This window comes from Dermacentor andersoni, chromosome 8 (genome assembly GCF_023375885.2).
Source record: "Dermacentor andersoni chromosome 8, qqDerAnde1_hic_scaffold, whole genome shotgun sequence".
Classification (NCBI taxonomy): domain Eukaryota; kingdom Metazoa; phylum Arthropoda; class Arachnida; order Ixodida; family Ixodidae; genus Dermacentor; species Dermacentor andersoni.
Genome location: NC_092821.1, coordinates 7,944,606 through 7,965,270, shown reverse-complemented (window position 1 = coordinate 7,965,270; position 20,665 = coordinate 7,944,606). Strand labels below are relative to the sequence as shown.

The 20,665-nt window shown below is 50.7% G+C and overlaps 1 protein-coding gene across 2 annotated transcripts in view; it reads left to right on the top strand.

Annotated features, from left to right (window-relative positions):
* Positions 1–20,665, top strand: part of LOC126526674 (uncharacterized) — a 424,404-nt gene that overhangs the window by 306,885 nt on the left and 96,854 nt on the right. For both annotated transcript variants that reach the window (XM_050174536.2, XM_055068341.2), the window contains exon 6: positions 412–712. In XM_050174536.2, the coding sequence (XP_050030493.1) occupies positions 412–712 (301 nt within the window). The remainder of the gene's footprint in view (positions 1–411; positions 713–20,665) is intronic.

The window sequence follows — 20,665 nt, the reverse complement described above, 5'->3', positions numbered from 1 at the left end:
GGACGTTGGTATCCAACAGCTGCGGTTGTACAAGAACAGTTAATTACCCCGCTGTCGTATTATATTAGCAGCTCCATGTGCTTTGTTTATTTTATCAAATGTCCCAATAGGAAGGCATTCATGAGGTGCGACAAAATCACTTGAGGTGTTCAATTATTTTTCTAAATTCCTACTACACATCTGACCCAATTATATTCCGTCTGTAGCCGCCGGTTCTTGCTGACGAGTGATGCTCCCTGCCTGATAACGCTACATTTTCTCGCCATATAAACGATCAGTTTATTACTGTGACTGCACCATTTTGCCTTGCAATTTTTTATTTTCATGCTTATCCACTGAACTGCTAGCTTGCATCATCTTGTTCAGTCTTTGGTTCATACATTCGTTGAATCAATTTTTTTACCCGCCCAGGTCCTGGTACCCGGTGAACACTACCTGTACATACAAGTTCACTGCACCCCCGGGTGAACTGGTGCGCGTCGAATTCCTCTGGTTTCGAGTGGAGCGCGTCACCCTTTGCGAGGAGGCCCTGCGCGTCTATGATTCGCTGCGACCAGACCCGCGCCACATCATCACCAAGCTGTGCGACACTAACAAGCCGCGCACTGAGCAGCCCAGGGCTGTCTTTGAGTCCACGGGGCCTGGCCTGCTGGTGCAGTTCAGCAGCAAAACGGGAAGCCTGGATGGCTCGTCCATCAGCTTCGGCTTTGAGGTAAAAAAAAAAGAAGTTACGGTGACGTTCCATTTCGTGAACGCGGGTGGAGCGCAAGCCTATGGGCGCTATAGCGCTATAACGCTATCGGCGCCTAAACGCCTACACTGTCCGCATCGCGGATCGTTTTAAAGACAGAGCTCAGCTGACGCAGCTATGCCTTACCCAGCAGCCGCCAGTGAACACCTCCTTGTAAACGTTTCCTTACTAACTAAATTAACTAGCACGGTGTCAGCGCGTACAGTAACACATTCAACACTTGATGACCTCGGACAATGGCTGTGAAAACGCTGGCGTGAGAAACCGCGGGAGCAGCAGCGAGCGAAGTGACGCTTCAAACCAAAGTGAGGGGTGAGAACACCACGCACGCAAAGGTAGGAGACATCGGCCCACTTGGACTGTGCCCTTGAAGCAGATCGCGTTCAAGATACAACCCGTGCGGCCAGGCGCGGTCGATGTACAACGCCCCGTTTCCATCTCTGCGCCCGGTGCCATGCGGGCCATGGAATAAGGCGAACGACTGGCACTTGGATGTCTCAGTAATACATTGGGTTGACCGTACATAAGCGTTCCTATACTCATTTCCACGCCAAGTAATCAGATAATAAGAAGATTTTCCAATTCACGCAAGCAATCCATAGACACTGCTGCCCTCTGTAGAGTGTAAACCTATACAGACGAAGTAGTTCACAACATGTACACACGCCACAGCTGACATACATTGCACGTTTGGACCCCAAAGAACAATTTCTGCTTACTGGAGTTACTGCTGCAGCCGTAGTCCACACAATGGTTCCTGAACAACTTTGTGTGAACCGACATCACATTAATTTTTCGCAGAACTAGCTATAACATCCCCAAATTGTTCTACAGCAAGTGAAACAGTCGGAATTTCTGTGGTTGATTTCAAGTTTTGTTCATTTTCCGTCGTTTCTACCATGCAGGGTACACGTGCACTCGCTTCAAGACAACGACCCTTCACCTCAAGAACAGCCCCTCCTAAATGATTCATTCATTCATTCCTTCACAAATCGTTATTAGAGACCTGAAGCCCGGTCTTTTAAGACCAAGGCGGGCGGCGCGTGATAACGAACAAGAATAAATGAAGGAAAATATAGCATCCGTAACCAGACGGTTACTATGTTTTCTTTTAATTTAACCTCTTTCAGCATTCAAGGAAGCATTCATATGCCCAATAAATGTTTTGTTAACTTTCATTCGTTGAGCAATGTCTAACTTGCAGCACATGTAGGGCCAAGGTACATCGAAAATGTGTGGCACCTTCGCTTAGTATATATATATATATATATATATATATATATATATATATATATATATATATATATATATATATATATATATATATATATATATATATATCATTACGTGCAGAAAGACACAGACGAAAGAGGCTATTCACACTGGAGTGGAGCCAGAGCGCCAGGCCGACATTCACTCGCGCCAAGGGGTCAGACCCACTTCGTCGTCGCTCCCGCGGCGGCTCCTCCCTTGAGCATTGCTCGATGATATCGTAATACTACCCCACGGCGGCAAAAGCGCCGTGAAAGTGCTGTTAAATATCCAAGGGGCGTGGAGAGTTGTAGGGTTTGAGTCGGGCGACGTGGACAATGTCACTGGTTGTTACCGCAGAGGACGTAGTGGGCGTGGCTAGAACGATTTAGTAGGTGACATTGGTCACTTGGCGAAGCACGCGATATGGGCCCGTGTAGCAGGAAGGCAGTTTTTCACAAATGCCAACTTTACGCGATGGTGACCAAACCACACGAGGGTGCCGGGCACAAAATTGACATGACGGTGACGGAGGTCGTAGCGTTGCTTTTATTTGCCTTGAGACACTTGTAGACGAGCGCGCGCATGTTGGTGAGCATGGTCAGCATGGGCGATAGCATCACGGGCATAAGCGCTAGTTGATGCTGTGGTGGGCAGAAGCAGTGTCCAGGGGTAGCGTCGGTTCACGGCCATACAAGAGGTAAAAAGGAGAAAAGCCAGCAGTGTCGAGACGGGAAGAGTTGTACGCAAAGATGATGTAAGGTAGCGCCTGGTCCCAGTCACGGTGGTCGTCTGAAACGTACTTGGATAGCATGTCTGTAAGGGTGCGGTTCAAACTGTCAGTGAGGCCGTTCGTTTGAGGGTGGTAGGAGGTGGTAAACTTATGCTGTGTTGAGCAGGCGCGCATGATGTCGTCCATGACTTTGGCTAAGAACGTACGGCCATGGTCTGTTAAAACTGGCGCGGAGCACCATGAATCAAAATGATATAATGCAGGAGGAAGTCCGCAACATCAGTTGCACAACTCGTCGGAAGAGCGCGGGTTACGGCGTAGCGGTTCGCGTAGTCCGCCGCGAATGCAACCCACTTGTTTCTTGGTGTAGATTCCGGAAATGGGCCGAGAAGGTCTAAGCCGACACGATGGAAGGGCTTGGCAGGGATGTCCAGCAGCTGCAGGTAACCAGCGGGGAGCTGGGAAGGCTTCTTGCGTCGTTGGCAAAGTTCACAAGCGGCCACGTAACGTCGTACGGAACGGGCAAGGCCCGGCCAGAAAAAACAGCGACGTACACGGTCATAGGTTTGAGATACGCCGAGGTGTCCTGCCGTTGGTGCGTCGTGAAGCTCTTCTAGAACGGTGGAGCGGAGGTGTTTAGGTACTACAAGCAGGAACTCAGAGCCGTCCGGATGAAGGTTACGACGGTAGAGAGTACCGTCGCGGAGGACGAAGAGGCGTAGTGTAGCATCGGCCGGAGAGTGTTCAAAACGGTCGATGAGTGCTCTGATGTAGGCGTCACGGCGTTGCTCATCGGCGAAATGAAGCCGCTAGGATACAGAGAATACGCAAGAACCACTGGCAATATTGGAGGAGTCAGAGTCGTCAACAGGGTAACGCGACAAACTGTCAGCGTGTTCGTGCAGGCGGCGAGACTTGTACACCACGGAATACGAAAATTCCTGTAGCCTCAAAGCCCATCGACCAAGCCGGCCTGTAGGATATTTTAGCGATGAGAGCCAGCAAAGAGCATGATGGTCAGTGACTACGGAAAAAGGGCGACCGTAAAGGTAAGGACGGAACTTTGCAACCCCCCAGACAGCAGCAAGGCATTCACGTTCCATAATGGAATGGTTGCGCTCCGATGGTGCTAGGAGGCGGCTCTCATAAGCAATAACACGATCCTTGCCACGCTGACGCTGGGCTAAGACGGCACCTACGCCATCACCGCTGGCATCTGTACGCAATTCTGTAGGGACATGAGGGTCGAAATGCGCAAGAATGGGTGGTGAGGAGAGAAGAGTAACGAGACGAGAGAAGGCGGCGGCTTCTGCAGTACCCCACGAGAATTGTACGCCTTTCTTCGAAAGATTAGTGATGGGTCTGGCAACTGCCGCAAAATCTTGAATAAAACGACGAAAGTACGAGCATAGCCCTACAAAACTTCGAACGTCTGCGGCTGTCTTCGGAACCGGAATGTCTCGGACAGCGCGAGTTATGTCGGGATCAGGCTGTACTCCCGAAGCGTCAACGAGGTGGCTCAGAACAGTAATTTGGCGGCGGCCGACATGACATTTGGACGAGTTAAGTTGCAGCTTCGCTTTTCGAAATGCATCAAGTATAGCTGTTAAACGCTCAAGGTGGGTGTCGAACGTGGGCGAGAAGACGATGACGTCGTCGAGGTAGCGGAGACATGGGGACCATTCGAAATCTTGGAGCAAGGAGTCCATCATACGCTCAAAGGTGGCAGGGGCGTTGCATAATCCAAACGGCATTACTTTAAATTGGTATAGGCCATCAAGTGTGATGAACGCGGTTTTTTCTCTGTGCATATCGTCAACAGAAATCTGCTAGTATCGAGAACGAAGATCAATAGAAGAGAAATAGCTGGAACCGGAGACACTCAAGGCCGTCGTCTATACGTGGGAGCGGGTAGACATCCTTCTTAGTAATGTTGTTCAGGTGACTATAGTCTACACTGAAGCACCACGTGCCGTCCTTATTCTTAACCAACACTACAGGTGACGCCCAGGGACTCGAAGAAGGCTCAATGATGTTTTTGTCTAGCATTTTGTTCACTTCACTTTGAATTACTTCGCGTTCCGACGCAGACACTCGGTACGGTTGTGGGTGAATAGGAGTAGCATCGCCAGTAAGAATCCGATGCTTGACCGCGAGCGTCTGGCCTGAAGGGTGATCGTCGAAGTCGAAAATATCTCTGTAGGACGATAACACTTGGTAAAGGTCTTCAGCCCGCGCAGAAGACAGGTCCCTCGCAACCAACCGGCGGGCGAGCCTGGCGCGATCGGCCTGCTAAGCACGCAAGAAGCATCAGTCGATAGGTTTCCCCGTGATCGTCGCCGAGACAATCAACGTTGGCAAGGCAAATACCTTGCGGTAGAATTTGCTTTGCCAATCCAAAGTTAAAGATAGGCATGAAAGTGCGGTTCGCAGTAATAGTAAGTATACTGTGAGGCACGGTAACGTCGTACTGTAGTGGAATGTCGGGCAGAGGAGTGACGAGGTACTCGCCATCAGGGACTGGTGGGAAAGACAGGAGTTGAATATAGGCTATTGATTTTGGCGGCAGGCGAATAAAGCCGGTGGGGTGTAGGCGGCACTGGGGTGCGTCAGAAGGTTCTGCGAGAATCGGCAACTCAAGGCGAAGGGTACTGGCAGAGTAGTCGATAAGAGCAGAATGCGCGGAGTGAAAATCGAGGCCGAGAATGAGGTCGTGGGGGCAAGGAGCAATCACGGTGAAGAGGACAGGAGTGTGGCGGCCGGCGATGCTAACACGAGCCGTACACATGCTGATGATAGGCACAGTACCGCCTTCCGTAACGCGGACGACGCGTGCCGACGCAGGGGTGAGGAGCTTGATCAGTCGTCGTCGGAAGGCAGCACTCATAATAGAAAGATGTGCCCCTGTATCGATGAGTGCCCTGACAGGATAGTCATCAACGTCAACGTCAAGAAGGTTTTGGTTCGTGTTTAACGTGAGCAGAGAATTTGAGGGCAGTGTCGACAACGCAGCATAACCTCCAGAAGCTGCAGTTCCTAGTTTTCCGGCTGGGCACGGGAGGCGATAGGCGGCGAAGAGAAGCGGTGGGGTTGGGGCGAACGAGACTGATGGCGTCGAGGTGAGGGCGAGCGGCTGTAGCGAAGGTTCGGAGCAGGGGCATCAACGGCATTGTGTTCATGGCGGGTGTCATAGGGAACAGAAGGTCTAAAGGTACTGGAATAAGTGGCGGCGTATGTCCGAGGAGGCGGTGGCCATCGGTTGCGGCAGTGACGAGCGACATGGCCGATGCGACAGCAGTGGAAGCAGATGGGTCTGTCATCAGTGGTACGCCATTCGGACGGGTTGCGGGGAGATGTGGTAGAAAAGGACTGTCGGGGACGAGGAGGGCCGGTAGAGAACTGGGGAACGCTGGGTTGAGGTGTTGAACACATGGAGTTCAGACCCATGTTCTCAAATTCCTGTCTGACTACGGCCTGAATTATGGCAATCGTGGTTGCTGGCGGATCGGGAGGCGTCGCGGAGAAAGCTGGTGAAAAGGCGGCCTCGAGCTCGCGGCGAACAATACGGGTGACGTCGTCACAGGTGGTGGCCTGACGCGGTCGACCCTCACTGTCGACGTAGCTGCGGCGTTGGGTAACCGAGCATCCTTTGATGATATCGTAACAATATATGTATTGTAAGGAAGATGAGGAACGTGCGCGCAGTCAGCAGCATCGGCAGCATCAAGCGCGCAGCAGAGGCTCGAGCTCGGGGACTGTGCTCGGTGCATCGTAGAACGGGCGGTCGCTACGAACCCCAATAAACCTGCTTTATAAGTGGTGGAGCCGTGCGGGGTAACGTTCCACTCTACCATCCTGGAACTCCGTTCTCGGACGCTACCCTCTGCCATGCCGGACGCCGACCAGCAGACACTTCCATCGCCACCCGTCCCTTGCGCTGGCACCGTTCGCCAGCGGGAGCCTCCCATCTTCAGCGGAACCGACGACAACGACGTTGAAGAGTTGCTGTCGTCCTACGAACGGGTGAGCGTTCACAACAAATGGACTGACTCGGACAAGCTGGCTTACGTGTCATTCTACCTCGCGGGCGTGGCCAGTCTCTGGTTCAGAAATCATGAAAGGGATATCCGAACGCGGTCGGCGCTCAAGACGTCGGTTACAGAAGTATTTGACCGACCCGCCGTCAGGAAACTCCGAGCCGAGCAGCGTTTGCGTACACGCGCACAGGACACGGGTGAGACATTCACCAGCTATATAGAAGACGTTCTCGATTTGTGCAGGCGCGCGAACGCTGCCATGACGGAAGCGGAAAAGATCAAGCACGTCATGAAAGGAATCGACGATCATCATCATCATCAGCCTGATTACGCCCACTGCAGGGCAAAGGCCTCTCCCATACTTCTCCAACTACCCCGGTCATGTACTAATTGTGGCCATGTTGACCCTCCAAACTTCCTAATCTCATCTGCCCACCTAACTTTCTGTCGCCCCCTGCTACGCTTCCCTTCCCTCGGAATCCAGTCCGTAACCCTTAATGACCATCGGTTATCTTCCCTCCTCATTACATGTCCTGCCCATGCCCATTTCTTTTTCTTGATTTCAACTAAGATGTCATTAACGCGCGTTTGTTCCCTCACCCAATCTGCTCTTTTCTTATCCCTTAACGTTACACCTATCATTCTTCTTTCCATAGCTCGTTGCGTCGTCCTCAATTTAAGTAGAACCCTTTTCGTAAGCCCCCAGGTTTCTGCCCCGTACGTGAGTACTGGTAAGACACAGCTGTTATACACTTTTCTCTTGAGGGATAATGGCAACCTGCTGTTCATGATCTGCGAATGCCTGCCAAACGCACCCCAGCCCATTCTTATTCTTCTGATTACTTCACTCTCATGATCTGGATCAGCAGTCACTACCTGTCCTAAGTAGATGTATTCTCTTACCACTTCCAGTGCCTCGCTACCTATCGTAAACTGCTGTTCCCTTCCGAGACTGTTAAACATTACTTTAGTTTTCTGCAGATTCATTTTTAGTCCCACCCTTCTGCTCTGCCTCTCCAGATCAGTGAGCATGCATTGCAGTTGGTCCCCTGAGTTACTAAGCAAGGCAATATCATCAGCGAAGCGCAAGTTACTAAGGTATTCTCCATTTACTCTTATCCCCAATTCTTCCCAATCCAGGTCTCTGAATACCTCCTGTAAACACGCTGTGAATAGCATTGGAGAGATCGTATCTCCCTGCCTGACGCCTTTCTTTATTGGGATTTTGTTGCTTTCTTTATGGAGGAGTACAGTGGCTGTGGAGCCGCTATAGATATCTTTCAGTATTTTTACATACGGCTCGTCTACACCCTGATTCCGCAATGCCTCCATGACTGCTGAGGTTTCGACTGAATCAAACGCTTTCTCGTAATCAATGAAAGCTATATATAATGGTTGGTTATATTCCGCACATTTCTCTATCACCTGATTGATAGTGTGAATATGATCTATTGTTGAGTAGCCTTTACGGAATCCTGCCTGGTCCTTTGGTTGACGGAAGTCTAAGGTGTTCCGGATTCTATTTGCAATTACCTTAGTAAATACTTTGTAGGCAACGGACAGTAAGCTGATCGGTCTATAATTTTTCAAGTCTTTGGCGTCGCCTTTCTTATGGATTAGGATTATGTTAGCGTTTTTCCAAGATTCCGGTACGCTCGAGGTCTTGAGGCATTGTGTATACAGGGTGGCCAGTTTTTCTAGAACAATCTGCCCACCATCCTTCAGCAAATCTCCTGTTACCTGATCCTCCCCAGCTGCCTTCCCCCTTTGTATAGCTCCCAAGGCTTTCTTTACTTCTTCCGGCGTTACTTCTGGGATATCGAATTCCTCTAGACTATTTTCTCTTCCATTATCATCGTGGGTGCCACTCGTACTGTATAAATCTCTATAGAACTCCTCAGCCACTTGAACTATCTCATCCATATTAGTAATGATATTGCCGGCTTTGTCTCTTAGCGCATACATCTGATTCTTGCCAATTCCTAGTTTCTTCTTCACTGCTTTTAGGCTTCCTCCGTTCCTGAGAGCTTGTTCAATTCTATCCATGTTGTACTTCCTTATGTCAGCTGTCTTACGCTTGTTGATTAACTTCGAAGGTTCTGCCAGTTCTATTCTAGCTGTAGGGTTAGAGGCTTTCATACATTGGCGTTTCTTGATCAGATCTTTCGTCTCCTGCGATAGCTTACTGGTATCCTGTCTAACGGAGTTACCACCGACTTCTATTGCACACTCCTTAATGATGCCCACAAGATTGTCGTTCATTGCTTCAACACTAAGGTCCTCTTCGTGACTTAAAGCCGAATACCTGTTCTGTAGCTTGATCTGGAATTCCTCTATTTTCCCTCTTAGCGCTAACTCATTGATCGGCTTCTTATGTACCAGTTTCCTCCGTTCCCTCCTCAGGTCTAGGCTAATTCGAGTTCTTACCATCCTGTGGTCACTGCAGCGCACCTTACCGAGCACGTCCACATCTTGTATGATGCCAGGGCTAGCGCAGAGTATGAAATCTATTTCATTTCTAGTCTCGCCGTTCGGGCTCCTCCATGTCCACTTTCGGTTATTCCGCTTGCGGAAGAAGGTATTCATTATCCTCATATTATTCTGTTCTGCAAACTCTACTAATACCTCCCCCCTGCTATTCCTAGTGCCTATGCCATATTCCCCCACTGCCTTGTCTCCAGCATGCTGCTTGCCTACCTTGGCATTGAAATCGCCCATCAGTATAGTGTATTTTGTTTTCACTCTACCCATCGCCGATTCCACGTCTTCGTAGAAGCTTTCGACTTCCTGGTCATCATGACTGGATGTAGGGGCGTAGACCTGTACAACCTTCATTTTGTACCCCTTATTAAGTTTCACAACAAGACATGCCACCCTCTCGTTAATGCTATAGAATTCCTGTATGTTACCAGCTATATTCTTATTAATCAGGAATCCGACTCCTAGTTCTCGTCTCTCCGCTAAGCCCCGGTAGCACAGGACGTGCCCGCTCCTTAACACTGTATATGCTTCTTTTGGCCTCCTAACTTCACTGAGTCCTATTATATCCCATTTACTGCCCTCTAATTCTTCCAATAGCACTGCTAGACTCGCCTCACTAGATAATGTTCTTGCGTTAAACGTTGCCAGGTTCATATTCCAATGGCGGCCTGTCCGGAGCCAGGGATTCTTAGCACCCTCTGCAGCGTCGCAGGTCTGACCGCCGCCGTGGTCAGTTGCTTCGCAGCTGCTGGGGACTGAGGGCCGGGGTTTGATTGTTGTGTTCATATAGGAGGTTGTGGCCAAGTACTGCACCAGGGTGGCCAATTCTGCTCTGGTGAGGGAGTGTGTTACCGGTTCTGGTCACCGGCATCAGGCCACACTCCAGGCCTGTTTATGCAATTTTATCAACACGCGGATTTTTTTTTTTTTTAATCCGGTGGAAAATTGCGCGGCACCGGGATTCGAACCACGGACCTCTTGCACGCGAGGCGGGTGTTCTACCTCTACGCCACCGACGTCCAACGCGTTCCAAATGCTTCTGGCCAAGGACCCGCGCACTGTTGGCGACGTCATCAGCTTGTGCCAGAGCTATGATGAATTGCGTAAGCAGCGAGCTCTGACAAGGCGACATCCCACACCATATGCGGCATCACTCTGCAGCCTTACCACCGGCCCAAAACAAGCCTCCCTGATAGCGCAAATCAAAGATTTCGTCCGCGAAGAAGTCGCACGACAGCTATCTCTGGTGTCCGTCGCTCAGGAGTCTGCCAGCACTTTGCCGTCTCATATCCGTAACGTGATCCACGAAGAGGTCGTGGAAGCGCTGCCGCCTGTTCACCAGCAGGATGTCGGGGCTACACCAGTCACTTATGCTACGGTTGCTGCAATGGCCCCTCGCACTGTGCCCGTGCGTCGCTTCGAGCAGCCTGTGCACCGCCCTCCACCTCCCGTCCCCTGGACCACCACTGCCGTCGCTAACCCGTGGCGTCGCCGGACAATCGCCCTATATGCTTCGCCTGTAGGTATCGCGGTCATGTCACAAGGTTCTGCCGCCGCCGCTCGCAGGCGTTTGATGACGATCGCCGAGCGCCCTATGTGCCGCCTGACTCAAATGCACCTTGCGGACCTTTCGATCCATCACCAGCTCGCTTTCAGACTGATCGCCGTCCTCGCTTCGAACGCCTCCGGTCACCCTCCCCACGTCGTCGATCGCTTTCCCCTATGCGTCGACGACCCGTGTCTAACGAAGAGGGAAACTACACGACGCAGTTCCTGAGACAAGGACTGCGCGAGTGTCGACATGCCGAAGTCCTCCTCCTTTACCTGCCAATGTCATTGATGTGCTTATCGAAGATATCGCTACAGTCGCCTTAGTCGATACCGGTGCCGCTATTTCAGTTATGGATGCCAGGTTTTGCCGTTCGCTTCGTAAAGTGACGACATCTCTGTCTAGATTGTTGCTCCGAACGGCGAGTGCTCAACCCATTCACCCTACCGCTGCTTGTACTGCCCGTGTGATCATACAGGACGTTTTGTACACGATTGAATTCATAGTTCTTTCATCGTGCTCCCACACCGTTATTCTAGGATGGGATTTTCTGTCACGCCACAATGCCATCATCAATTGCGCTCGGGCTGAGATTGAACTGTTCCACCTTGGTGACCTGGCCTCGGTCGATGCTCATCCTGCCGCTAAAATTGTCGTGAAAGCAGACACCTGTATCCCTCCGTGCTCGTTAGCATTCGTACCAGTCTTCTGTAGTACCATATCCGATGGAACGGTCTTCTTCATGCCCTCTCATCACTTTGTTACCCGAAAAGCGCTTCCTTTGCCCTTTGCAGCTCTTGACCTTGCCGCCGGTGTGAGCACGATGCCCATTTACAATCATCTTTCATCGCCGCTATCACTGCTCCGCCGCGAATGCCTTGGGTACGTCGAGTCGGTCGATTCAACACGAATTGTCTCCGTCCTCGACGAAGTGTCTTCTACTGCCACCCATGAACTGAGTGCCCTCTCCGTACCAAACTCAACATCGACTGGTGTGTTCAGCCCATTCATCGCCGAAGATCTCACGCCTTCGCAGCGATCTCAACTTGTCGCAATCCTTCAGCACTTCCGCCTTTCTTTCGACGTTGCGCAAACCTCTCTTGGCCGTGCATCGACAGTCAAGCATTACATCGACACTGGCACTCACTCACCCCTGCGACAAAGACCATATCGCGTGTCCGCTACGGAACGTCGCGTCATTGCAGACCAGGTCGATGACATATGCTCCGTCGAGGCGTCATTCAACCTTCCCAAAGCCCATGGGCCTTTCCCGTGGTCCTCGTCACAAAGAAAGACGGTTCCATCCGCTTCTGTGTTGACTTTCGGCGGTTGAACAAGATCACGCTGAAGGACGTCTACCCATTACCACGCATCGATGATGCTCTGGACTGTTTGCAGGGAGCCGAGTTCTTTTCTTCGCTGGATTTGCGGTCAGGCTACTGGCAGGTTCCGATGGCAGAGGCCGATCGCCCGAAAACTGCCTTTGTTACACCAGACGGCTTGTATGAATTCACCGTCATGCCTTTCGGACTTTGCAACGCACCTGCTACGTTCGAAAGAATGATGGATAATGTTCTGCGTGGCCTCAAATTGAAAATATGTCTTTGCTATCTTGACGACATTGTGGTGTTCGCCCCTGATTTCCCAACACACCTGCTCCGCCTCCAGCACGTACTCACTTGCTTGACCAACGCCGGGTTGCAACTTAACTTGAAGAAGTGTAGATTTGCTGTTCGTCAGCTAACAATTTTAGGCCATGTCGTGAGGGCATTCGCCCGGATCCCGAGAAGCTACGTGCTGTTACTGCGTTCCCAAAACCTACTACTATGAAAGAGCTACGCAGTTTTATCGGCCTCTGCTCTTACTTCCGGCGATTTATTCGAAACTGCGTCAATTATATCGCCTCTCACGCAGCTCCTTGGTGGCGCTAGAGATCTCTCATCATGGTCTCCAGAGTGTGACGGCGCCTTCACAACCTTGCGCCGTCTTCTCATGACCCCACCCATTCTTCGCCATTTTGACCCACAAGCGCCAACCGAAATCCATACCGATGCAAGCGGTGTAGGCCTTGGCGCTGTGTTGGCACAGCGTCAACCTGGCCACCGAGAATACGTCGTCGCATACGCGAGTCGCATGTTAACCAAGGCTGAGAACAATTACAGCGTTACTGAAAAGGAGTGTTTGGCCATTGTGTGGGCGCTTGGCAAGTTTCGCATATATTTATACGGCCGATCTTTTGACGTAGTGACCGACCACCACGCACTATGTTGGCTGTCGACGCTCAAAGATCCATCGGGCCGCCTTGCCCGCTGGGCATTGCGAATCCAAGAATACGACATCCGCGTGGTGTACCGTTCCGGGCGAAAGCACTCCGACGCTGACACGCTATCCCGATCACCGCTTCATCCGAAGGCCAGTCACGACTCCCCCTGCGAGTGCATATTATCCTCTCTGGACGTTGACACTATCGCTGCTGCACAGCGTAATGATCCCTGGACTGCATCTCTGCTCGACCTTCTCTCGGATACGTCGAAAGGTCCAGGGTCACGTACGCTTCGGCGCCAAGTGCCTCATTTTGCGATTCGCGACCAGCTACTATATCGACGCAATCATGCCCCAGAGCGATGCACCTGGTTACTCGTCATTCCAAGAATCTTGCGATCAGAGCTCTGCTCCTCGATCCACTTCGACCCTCAGTATAGCCATGCGGGAGTCTTCAAGACCTACTAAAGACTTCGACACCGCTATTACTGGCGGGGAATGTATAATTTCGTTCGAAAGTTTGTCCGCTCTTGTCATGAGTGCCAACGCCGGAAAGCGCCACCGCACAACTCCGCCGGTGAATTCCAGCCTTTACAATGCCCATCCCGACCCTTTGATCGCGTGGGCATAGATCTCTACGGGCCACTTCCGTTGCCTCCTGCCGGCAACAGGTGGATAATCGTTGCGGTAGACCACTAAGCTCGTTATTCGGAGACTGCTGCTCTACCAAATGCTACGGCGCAGGAAGTTGCCAATTTTATACTTCGCCGTTTTCTCCTTCGTCATGGAGGTCCACGTGAACTTTTAAGCGATCGAGGCCGCGCCTTCTTATCTGAAGTCATCGAAAAACTGCTTGCTGAATGCGCTATTGTTCATCGTAAATGCACTGCTTATCATCCACAGACTAACGGTACCACGGAACGCTTTATTCGAACATTTGGTGACATGCTCGCCATGTATGTCTCACCTGATCACTCTAATTGGGACCTAGTTCTTCCATTTGTCACCTACGCCTACAACACCGCGACTCAGGCCACTACCGGATTCTCACCCTTTTACCTTCTTTACGGCCGTCATCCTTCGCACACCATCGACACCATTCTGCCCTACCGGCCGGACCCATCCAAATGCCTGCCGATCTCGGAAGCCGCCAGACAAGCAGAGGAATGTCGCCAGCTTGCCCGCCGATTCACCTCGGACCACCAGAACCACCAAAAAGCCGTTCACGATGCCCAGAACTCGACTCCCACTTTTCTCTCAGGCGCTTTCGTCGGGTTTTTAGTGCCACACCGCACGCCTGGGCTCGCTTCAAGACTCCTTCCGAAGTACGACGGTCCCTACCGCGTTCTCGAGAGAACATCACCCGTTAATTACCTGGCTGAGCCGCTAACGCCGCCGTCCGACATACGACGTCGTAACCGCAAAGTCGTTCACGTTCAGCGTCTCAAGCCGTATCACAATTCCACCGTCCTTCCAGAAAACTCAGTGGCCAGGATGGCTTCTTATTTTCCGCGGGGCCATTGTAAGGAAGATGAGGAACGTGCGTGCAGTCAGCAGCATCGGCATCATCAAACGCGCAGCAGAGGCTCGAGCTCGGGTACTGTGCTCGGTGCATCGTAGAACCGGCGGTCGCTACGAACCCCAATAAACCTCCTTTATAACGTATTATAAAGGTGGTTTATTGCAACCGCAGCATAAGTGACTGGTGTAGTCACGACATCCTGCTGGTAAACAGCCGGCAGCACTTCCGTGACCTCTTTATGGATCACGTTACGGATATGAGACGGCAAAGTGCTGGCAGACTCCTGAGTGACGGACACCAGACATAGCTGTCGTGCGACTTTTTCGCGGACGAAATCCTTGATTTGCGTTATCAGGGATACTTGTTCTGGGCCGGTGGTAAGGCTGCAGAGTGATGCCGCATTTGGTGTGGGATGTCGCCTTGTCAGAGCTCGCTGCTTACGCAATTCATCATAGCTCTGGCACAAGCTGATGACGTCGCCAACAAGCGCGGGCCCTTGGCCAGAAGCATTTGGAACGCGTCATCGTCGATTCCCTTCATGACGTGCTTGATCTTTTTCGTTTCCGTCATGGCAGCGTTCGCGCGCCTGCACAAATCGAGAACGTCTTCTATATAGCTGGTCAATGTCTCACCCGTGTCCTATGCGCATGTACGCAAACGCTGCTCGGCTCGGAGTTTCCTGACGGCGGGTCGGTCAAATACTTCTGTAATCGACATCTTTAATGCCGACCATGTTCGGATAACCCTTTCATGATTTCTGAACCAGAGACTGGCCACGCCCGCGAGGTAGAATGATACGTAAGCCAGCTTGTCCGAGTCATTCCATTTGTTGTGAACGCTCACCCGTTCGTAGGACGACAGCAACTCTTCGACGTCGTTGTCGTCGGTTCCGCTGAAGATGGGAGGCTCCCGCTGGCGAACGGTGCCAGCGCAAGGGACGGGTGGCGATGGAAGAGTCTGCTGGTCGGTGTCCGGCATGGCAGAGGGTAGCCTCCGAGAACGGAGTTCCAGGATGGTAGAGTGGGACGTTACCCCGCACGGCTCCACCACTTATAAAGGAGGTTTATTGGGGTTCGTAGCGACCGCCGGTTCTACGATGCACCGAGCACAGTCCCCGATCTCGAGCCTCTGCTGCGCGCTTGATGCTGCCGATGCTGCTGACTGCGCGCACGTTCGTCATCTTTCTTACAATATATATGTGTGTGTGTGGGGAGGGGGGGTAAGGAGTGTGCCATAAGTGTCGGTGGTAACTTCGTTAGAAGGATACCAGTAACCTATCGCACGAGACACATGGTCTCATCAAGAAACGACAATGTAGGGAAGCCTCTCACCCTGCAGCTGGAATAAAACTGGCAGAACTTTCCAAGCTAATCAACAAGCGTAAGACAGCTGACATAAGGAAGTGTAATATGGATAGAATTGAACATGCTCTCAGGAACGGAGGAAGACTAAAAGCAGAGAAGAAGAAACTAGGAATTGGCAAGAATCAGATCTATGCGCTAAGAGACAAGCCGGCAATATCATTACTCATAAGGATGAGGTAGTTCAAGTGGCTGAGGAGTTCTATAGAGATTTATACAGTACCAGTCGCACCCACGACGATAACGGAAGAGAGAATAGTCTAGAAGAATTCGAAATCCCACAGGTAACGCCGGAAGAATAAAGGAAGCCTTGGGAGCTTTGCAAAGGGGGAAGGCCGCTGGGGCAGATCAGGAAACAGCAGATTTTTTGAAGGATGGTGGGCAGATTGTTCTATAGAAACTGGCCACCCTGTATACGCAATGCCTCATAACCTCGAGCGTACCGGAATCTTGGAAGAACACTAACATAATCGTATTCCATAAGAAAGGGGACGCCAAAGACTTGAAAAATTATAGACCGATCAGCTTACTGTCCGTTGCCTACAAACTATTTACTAAGGTAATCGCAAATAGAAGCAGGAACACCTTAGACTTCTGTCAAGCAAAGGACCAGGCAGGATTCCGTAAAGGCTACTCAACAATAGACCATATTCACACTATCAATCTGATGATAGAGAAATGTGTGGAATATAATCGATCCTTATATATAGCTTTCGTTGATTACGAAAAAGCGTTTGATTCAGTCGAAACCTCAGCAGTCATGGAGGCATTACAGTATCAAGGTGTAGACGAGCCGTATGTAAAAATACTGAAAGATACAATCTATCGCGGCTCCACAGCTACCGCAGTGCTCCATAAAGAAAGCAACAAAATCCCAATAATTAAAGGCGTCATGCAGGGAGATGCGATCTCTCCAATGCCATTCACAGCGTGTTTACAGGAGATATTCTGAAACCTGTATTGGGAAAAATTTTGAATAAGGGGTAATGGAAAATACCATAGTAACTTGGGATTCGCTGATGATATTGGCTTGCTTAGTAACTCAGAGGACTAATTGCAATGCATGCTCACTGACCTGGAGAGGCAAAGAAGAAGGGTGTGGTCTCAATATTAATCTGCAGAAAATGAAGTAACGTTTCATAGTCTCGGAAGAGAACAGCAGTTTACGATAGGTAGCGAGGCACTGGACGTGGTAAGGGAATACATCTACCTAGGGCAGGTAGTGACCGCAGATCCGGATCATGAGACTGAAATAAGCAGAAGAATAAGAATGGTCTGGGGTGCGTTTGGCAGGCATTCTCAGATCACGAACAGCAGGTTGCCATTATCGCTCAAGAGTAAAGTGTATAACAGCTGTGTCTTACCAGTACTCACGTACGGGGCAGAAACCTGGATGCTTACTGTAAGGGTTCTGCTTAAAATGAGGACGACGCAACGAGCTATGGAAAGAAGAATGATAGGTGTAACGTTAAGGGATAAGATAAGAAAGAGCAGATTGGTTGAGGGAACAAACGCGAGTTAATGACATCTCAGTTGAAATCAAGAAAAAGAAATGGGCATGGGCAGGACATGTAATGATGGAAAATAACCGATGCTGATTAAGCGTTACGGACTGGATTCCAAGGGAAAGGAAGCGGAGCAGTGGGTGGCAGAAAGGTAGGTGGGCGGATGAGATTAAGAAGTTTGCAGGGACAGCATGGCCACAATTAGTACATGACAGGAGTAGTTGGAGAAGTATGGGAGACGCCTTTGCCCTGCAGTGGGCGTAAGCAGACTGCTGATGACGACGATGACGATGACATACATACATACATACATACATACATACATACATGCTGTATACATCAAGCACATAAGATGGTCGAGCACAGGTCACATCTCTAAATAAGGTCTGAGTGTCATTGGGACACATCAGAATATGCTACCACACGTGGTGGCTGATTTTTTATATGAGTGCTACGAACGCAAGCAAATTAATGCTTAAGCTCATTAGAGGCTCATTAGAGAGACATGAGACAGTCACAAGAAAACTGCTTTGGAGCACACATTAGGAAGACATTTCATGCTTACAAGAAAAACACTCATGAAGAATTCAACAGAAAGACGGTGGCCAATATATTTTAGAATGACATAAGGGATACATAAAGAAGTTCCAGTAAAACTCATCAGAAAGGCTGGTGGTTGTGATGTAAAAACTTGTGAGATTTTCATGTTAAACTCATCTCATATTTTATTTAGGGCACGCGACTCCAGTAGAGTGAATTTTTACTTGACGTCGCCAAGGTTGCGCAATGTCGGGTAGGGCTCTATGTAGCGTGGCAGCAGCTTTCATCGAAGCCGACCCGGTGACATGACGTCCATATGAGGACAACGTAACCAGCAGGAAATCGAAAGTCCCGATGTCGGCGCTGCGGCGACAGGTAGCGTCCTGGTGATGGCGAACGCGACAGTCGTCGAGAGCTCCACTGAGTAGCGGCGAGGTAGTCGGCCATATCGCGAGCGCATTCACCTTGCTGCGGGCGCGGAGCATTGACGGCGAAACCTCGCAGTCCCATCTCCCGATATGGGCATCGTGGCTACATGTGACCGCCGTGGTAGCAGAGCGGGCGGGGGTCAGGAGTGTGCCAGATGTCTGTCTTCCTCGCGTAGCTGCGCTGGGCGACGAGTGGGCGTGCTGGCGGCGGCGGCGGTGGTGGTGGTCGACGGAATTGCCGCGTTACGGGGCCCTGGCGCGGTCGTGGAGGGGGACCTTGGTGGAGGGGGACCTTGATGGCGGGGGACGGCGGTGTAGGTCATCGCTTGCGGCTGAGGCTGCGGCAATTCAGGGGCTACTCCGAGTTGTGGTTGTTGCTGTTCATGTACGGCGTCGGCAATCGAAGCCACTTGAGGCTGTGATGATGGGAATAGCTTCTGTAGCTCATCCCGCACGACCGCTCGGACAGTCTCCCGTAGGTCGTCGGTGGCCAGTGACTGAAATCCAGCGTAGTTTGTCGAGTTCGTGCGGCGGTCGAATTGCCGGTTTCGCATCTCGAGTGTAATCTCGATGCTGGTGGCCTCACGAAGAAACTCGTCGACAGTCTTCGGTGGGTTTCGGATTAGTCTGGCGAAAAGTTCTTGCTTTGCACCTCGCATCAAGAAAGGTACTTTTTTCTCTTCGGACATTTGCGGGTCGACGTGCCGGAAAAGACGGCTCATCTCTTCTGTGAAGCTGGCGATGGTCTCATTGGGTAGTTGGCCTTGGCTTTCCAGCAGAACTTCGGCCCTTTCGTTTTGGACAACGCTCGTGAAGTCCTCAATAAGTTACTACGGAACAGGTTCCATGTTGCAAGGGTGGACTCCCGGTTCTCGAACCAAGTCCTCGCGGCATCTTCCAGTGAGAAGTACGCATGTCGTAGCTTATCCTCAGATGTCCAGTTGTTAAAGGTCGAGATCCTTTCGAAGGTTTCGAGCAGGGTTTCGGGATCCTCCGACATAGCTCCACGGAAGGTAGGGGGCTCTCTGGGTTGTTGAAGTACAATGGGTGACGCTGGGGCTACCATTGTGGTTGTCTTGGCCACAATCTTTTTGGTCTTCTCAGCTAGAAGTCCGCACTCCGGGAGCAGCTGTTGTAGACGACGGCTTGAACGATGGTCCGGGACTACGTTGGTGCTGTCTTTAAGGTCCTGGCTTGGGTCACGGCTTGTCGGGGACGTCGGGTACATGGACGAAAAGCAGCTCCACCAGATGTCACGTGGTAGTGACGTTAAAGAACACAGTAGCAATACTGTGAAAGACAAAACTAGCTTTTTTTGGGCGAACCTGTGCCCACAAAGACAGGCTACACTTAAAGCACAAAGCCAGCGGCGATCGTCGAAAACCTGATCAACGGGTCAAGCACGTCGGCTTTTATACATCAATCGTCGAATGTTCCAGACTAATCGCTGGACCCGCGCGCCTTCCAGAAAGTTCTACATTATTCGCGTCGCGCACACATGCAATCAGATTACACAAGTTTTGGTCACAGACAGTAGATGGAACCATCGATAACATTCCAGAAACTTCCCACACATGCAAGCGCGTCCTGCGTATTGCGATAACATTTGTTAGGCGGTGAAACGTGTCGCCCAATGAACACAAGTACATGTGTCAATATGTAGGATTTGACGAGATGCAAACTGAGGTGGACACGTTTCTTTGCACTTTTCGCACATTTCTCCGGCCAGTTCGTTGAAACTTCTGCTATCTTGAAGTTGCGTGACAGAATCGTCTCCAAATTTCAGGCCTTTCGCCTGGTGCACATCAGTGATAGCTAGTTGTCAGCATACTTTGAGGAAAACAGCAACCTCTTTCATATGTTTACTTACCTATCATGACATCCACAGTAACGACGAAAAAGGCGAAGGCCATTATGCTTGGCGCAATAGGATATAGAAGAGATATAAGAAGCCCAGTGTTGACAAATATGAATATTTGATGCGAAAAAGCACAATAGACAAAAAGTAAAAGATGTAGCAGACAACGACGCTCACCGTATATAGTACTGTTCTTCAGGCTCAACTGATAAGCGAACTATACGAAAGGCGTACGCTTCTGCACATGTGAAGGCAGCAGCACTGACTACCTTCCAAGTAGATGAAACACATAGAAAGATCGTGTGACTGTGCTATACGTCTTGCAGAACAAAGGTTGCCGAAACTTACTTGGGGAACTTATTTCACCCGAATAGCCGATAACCCGTG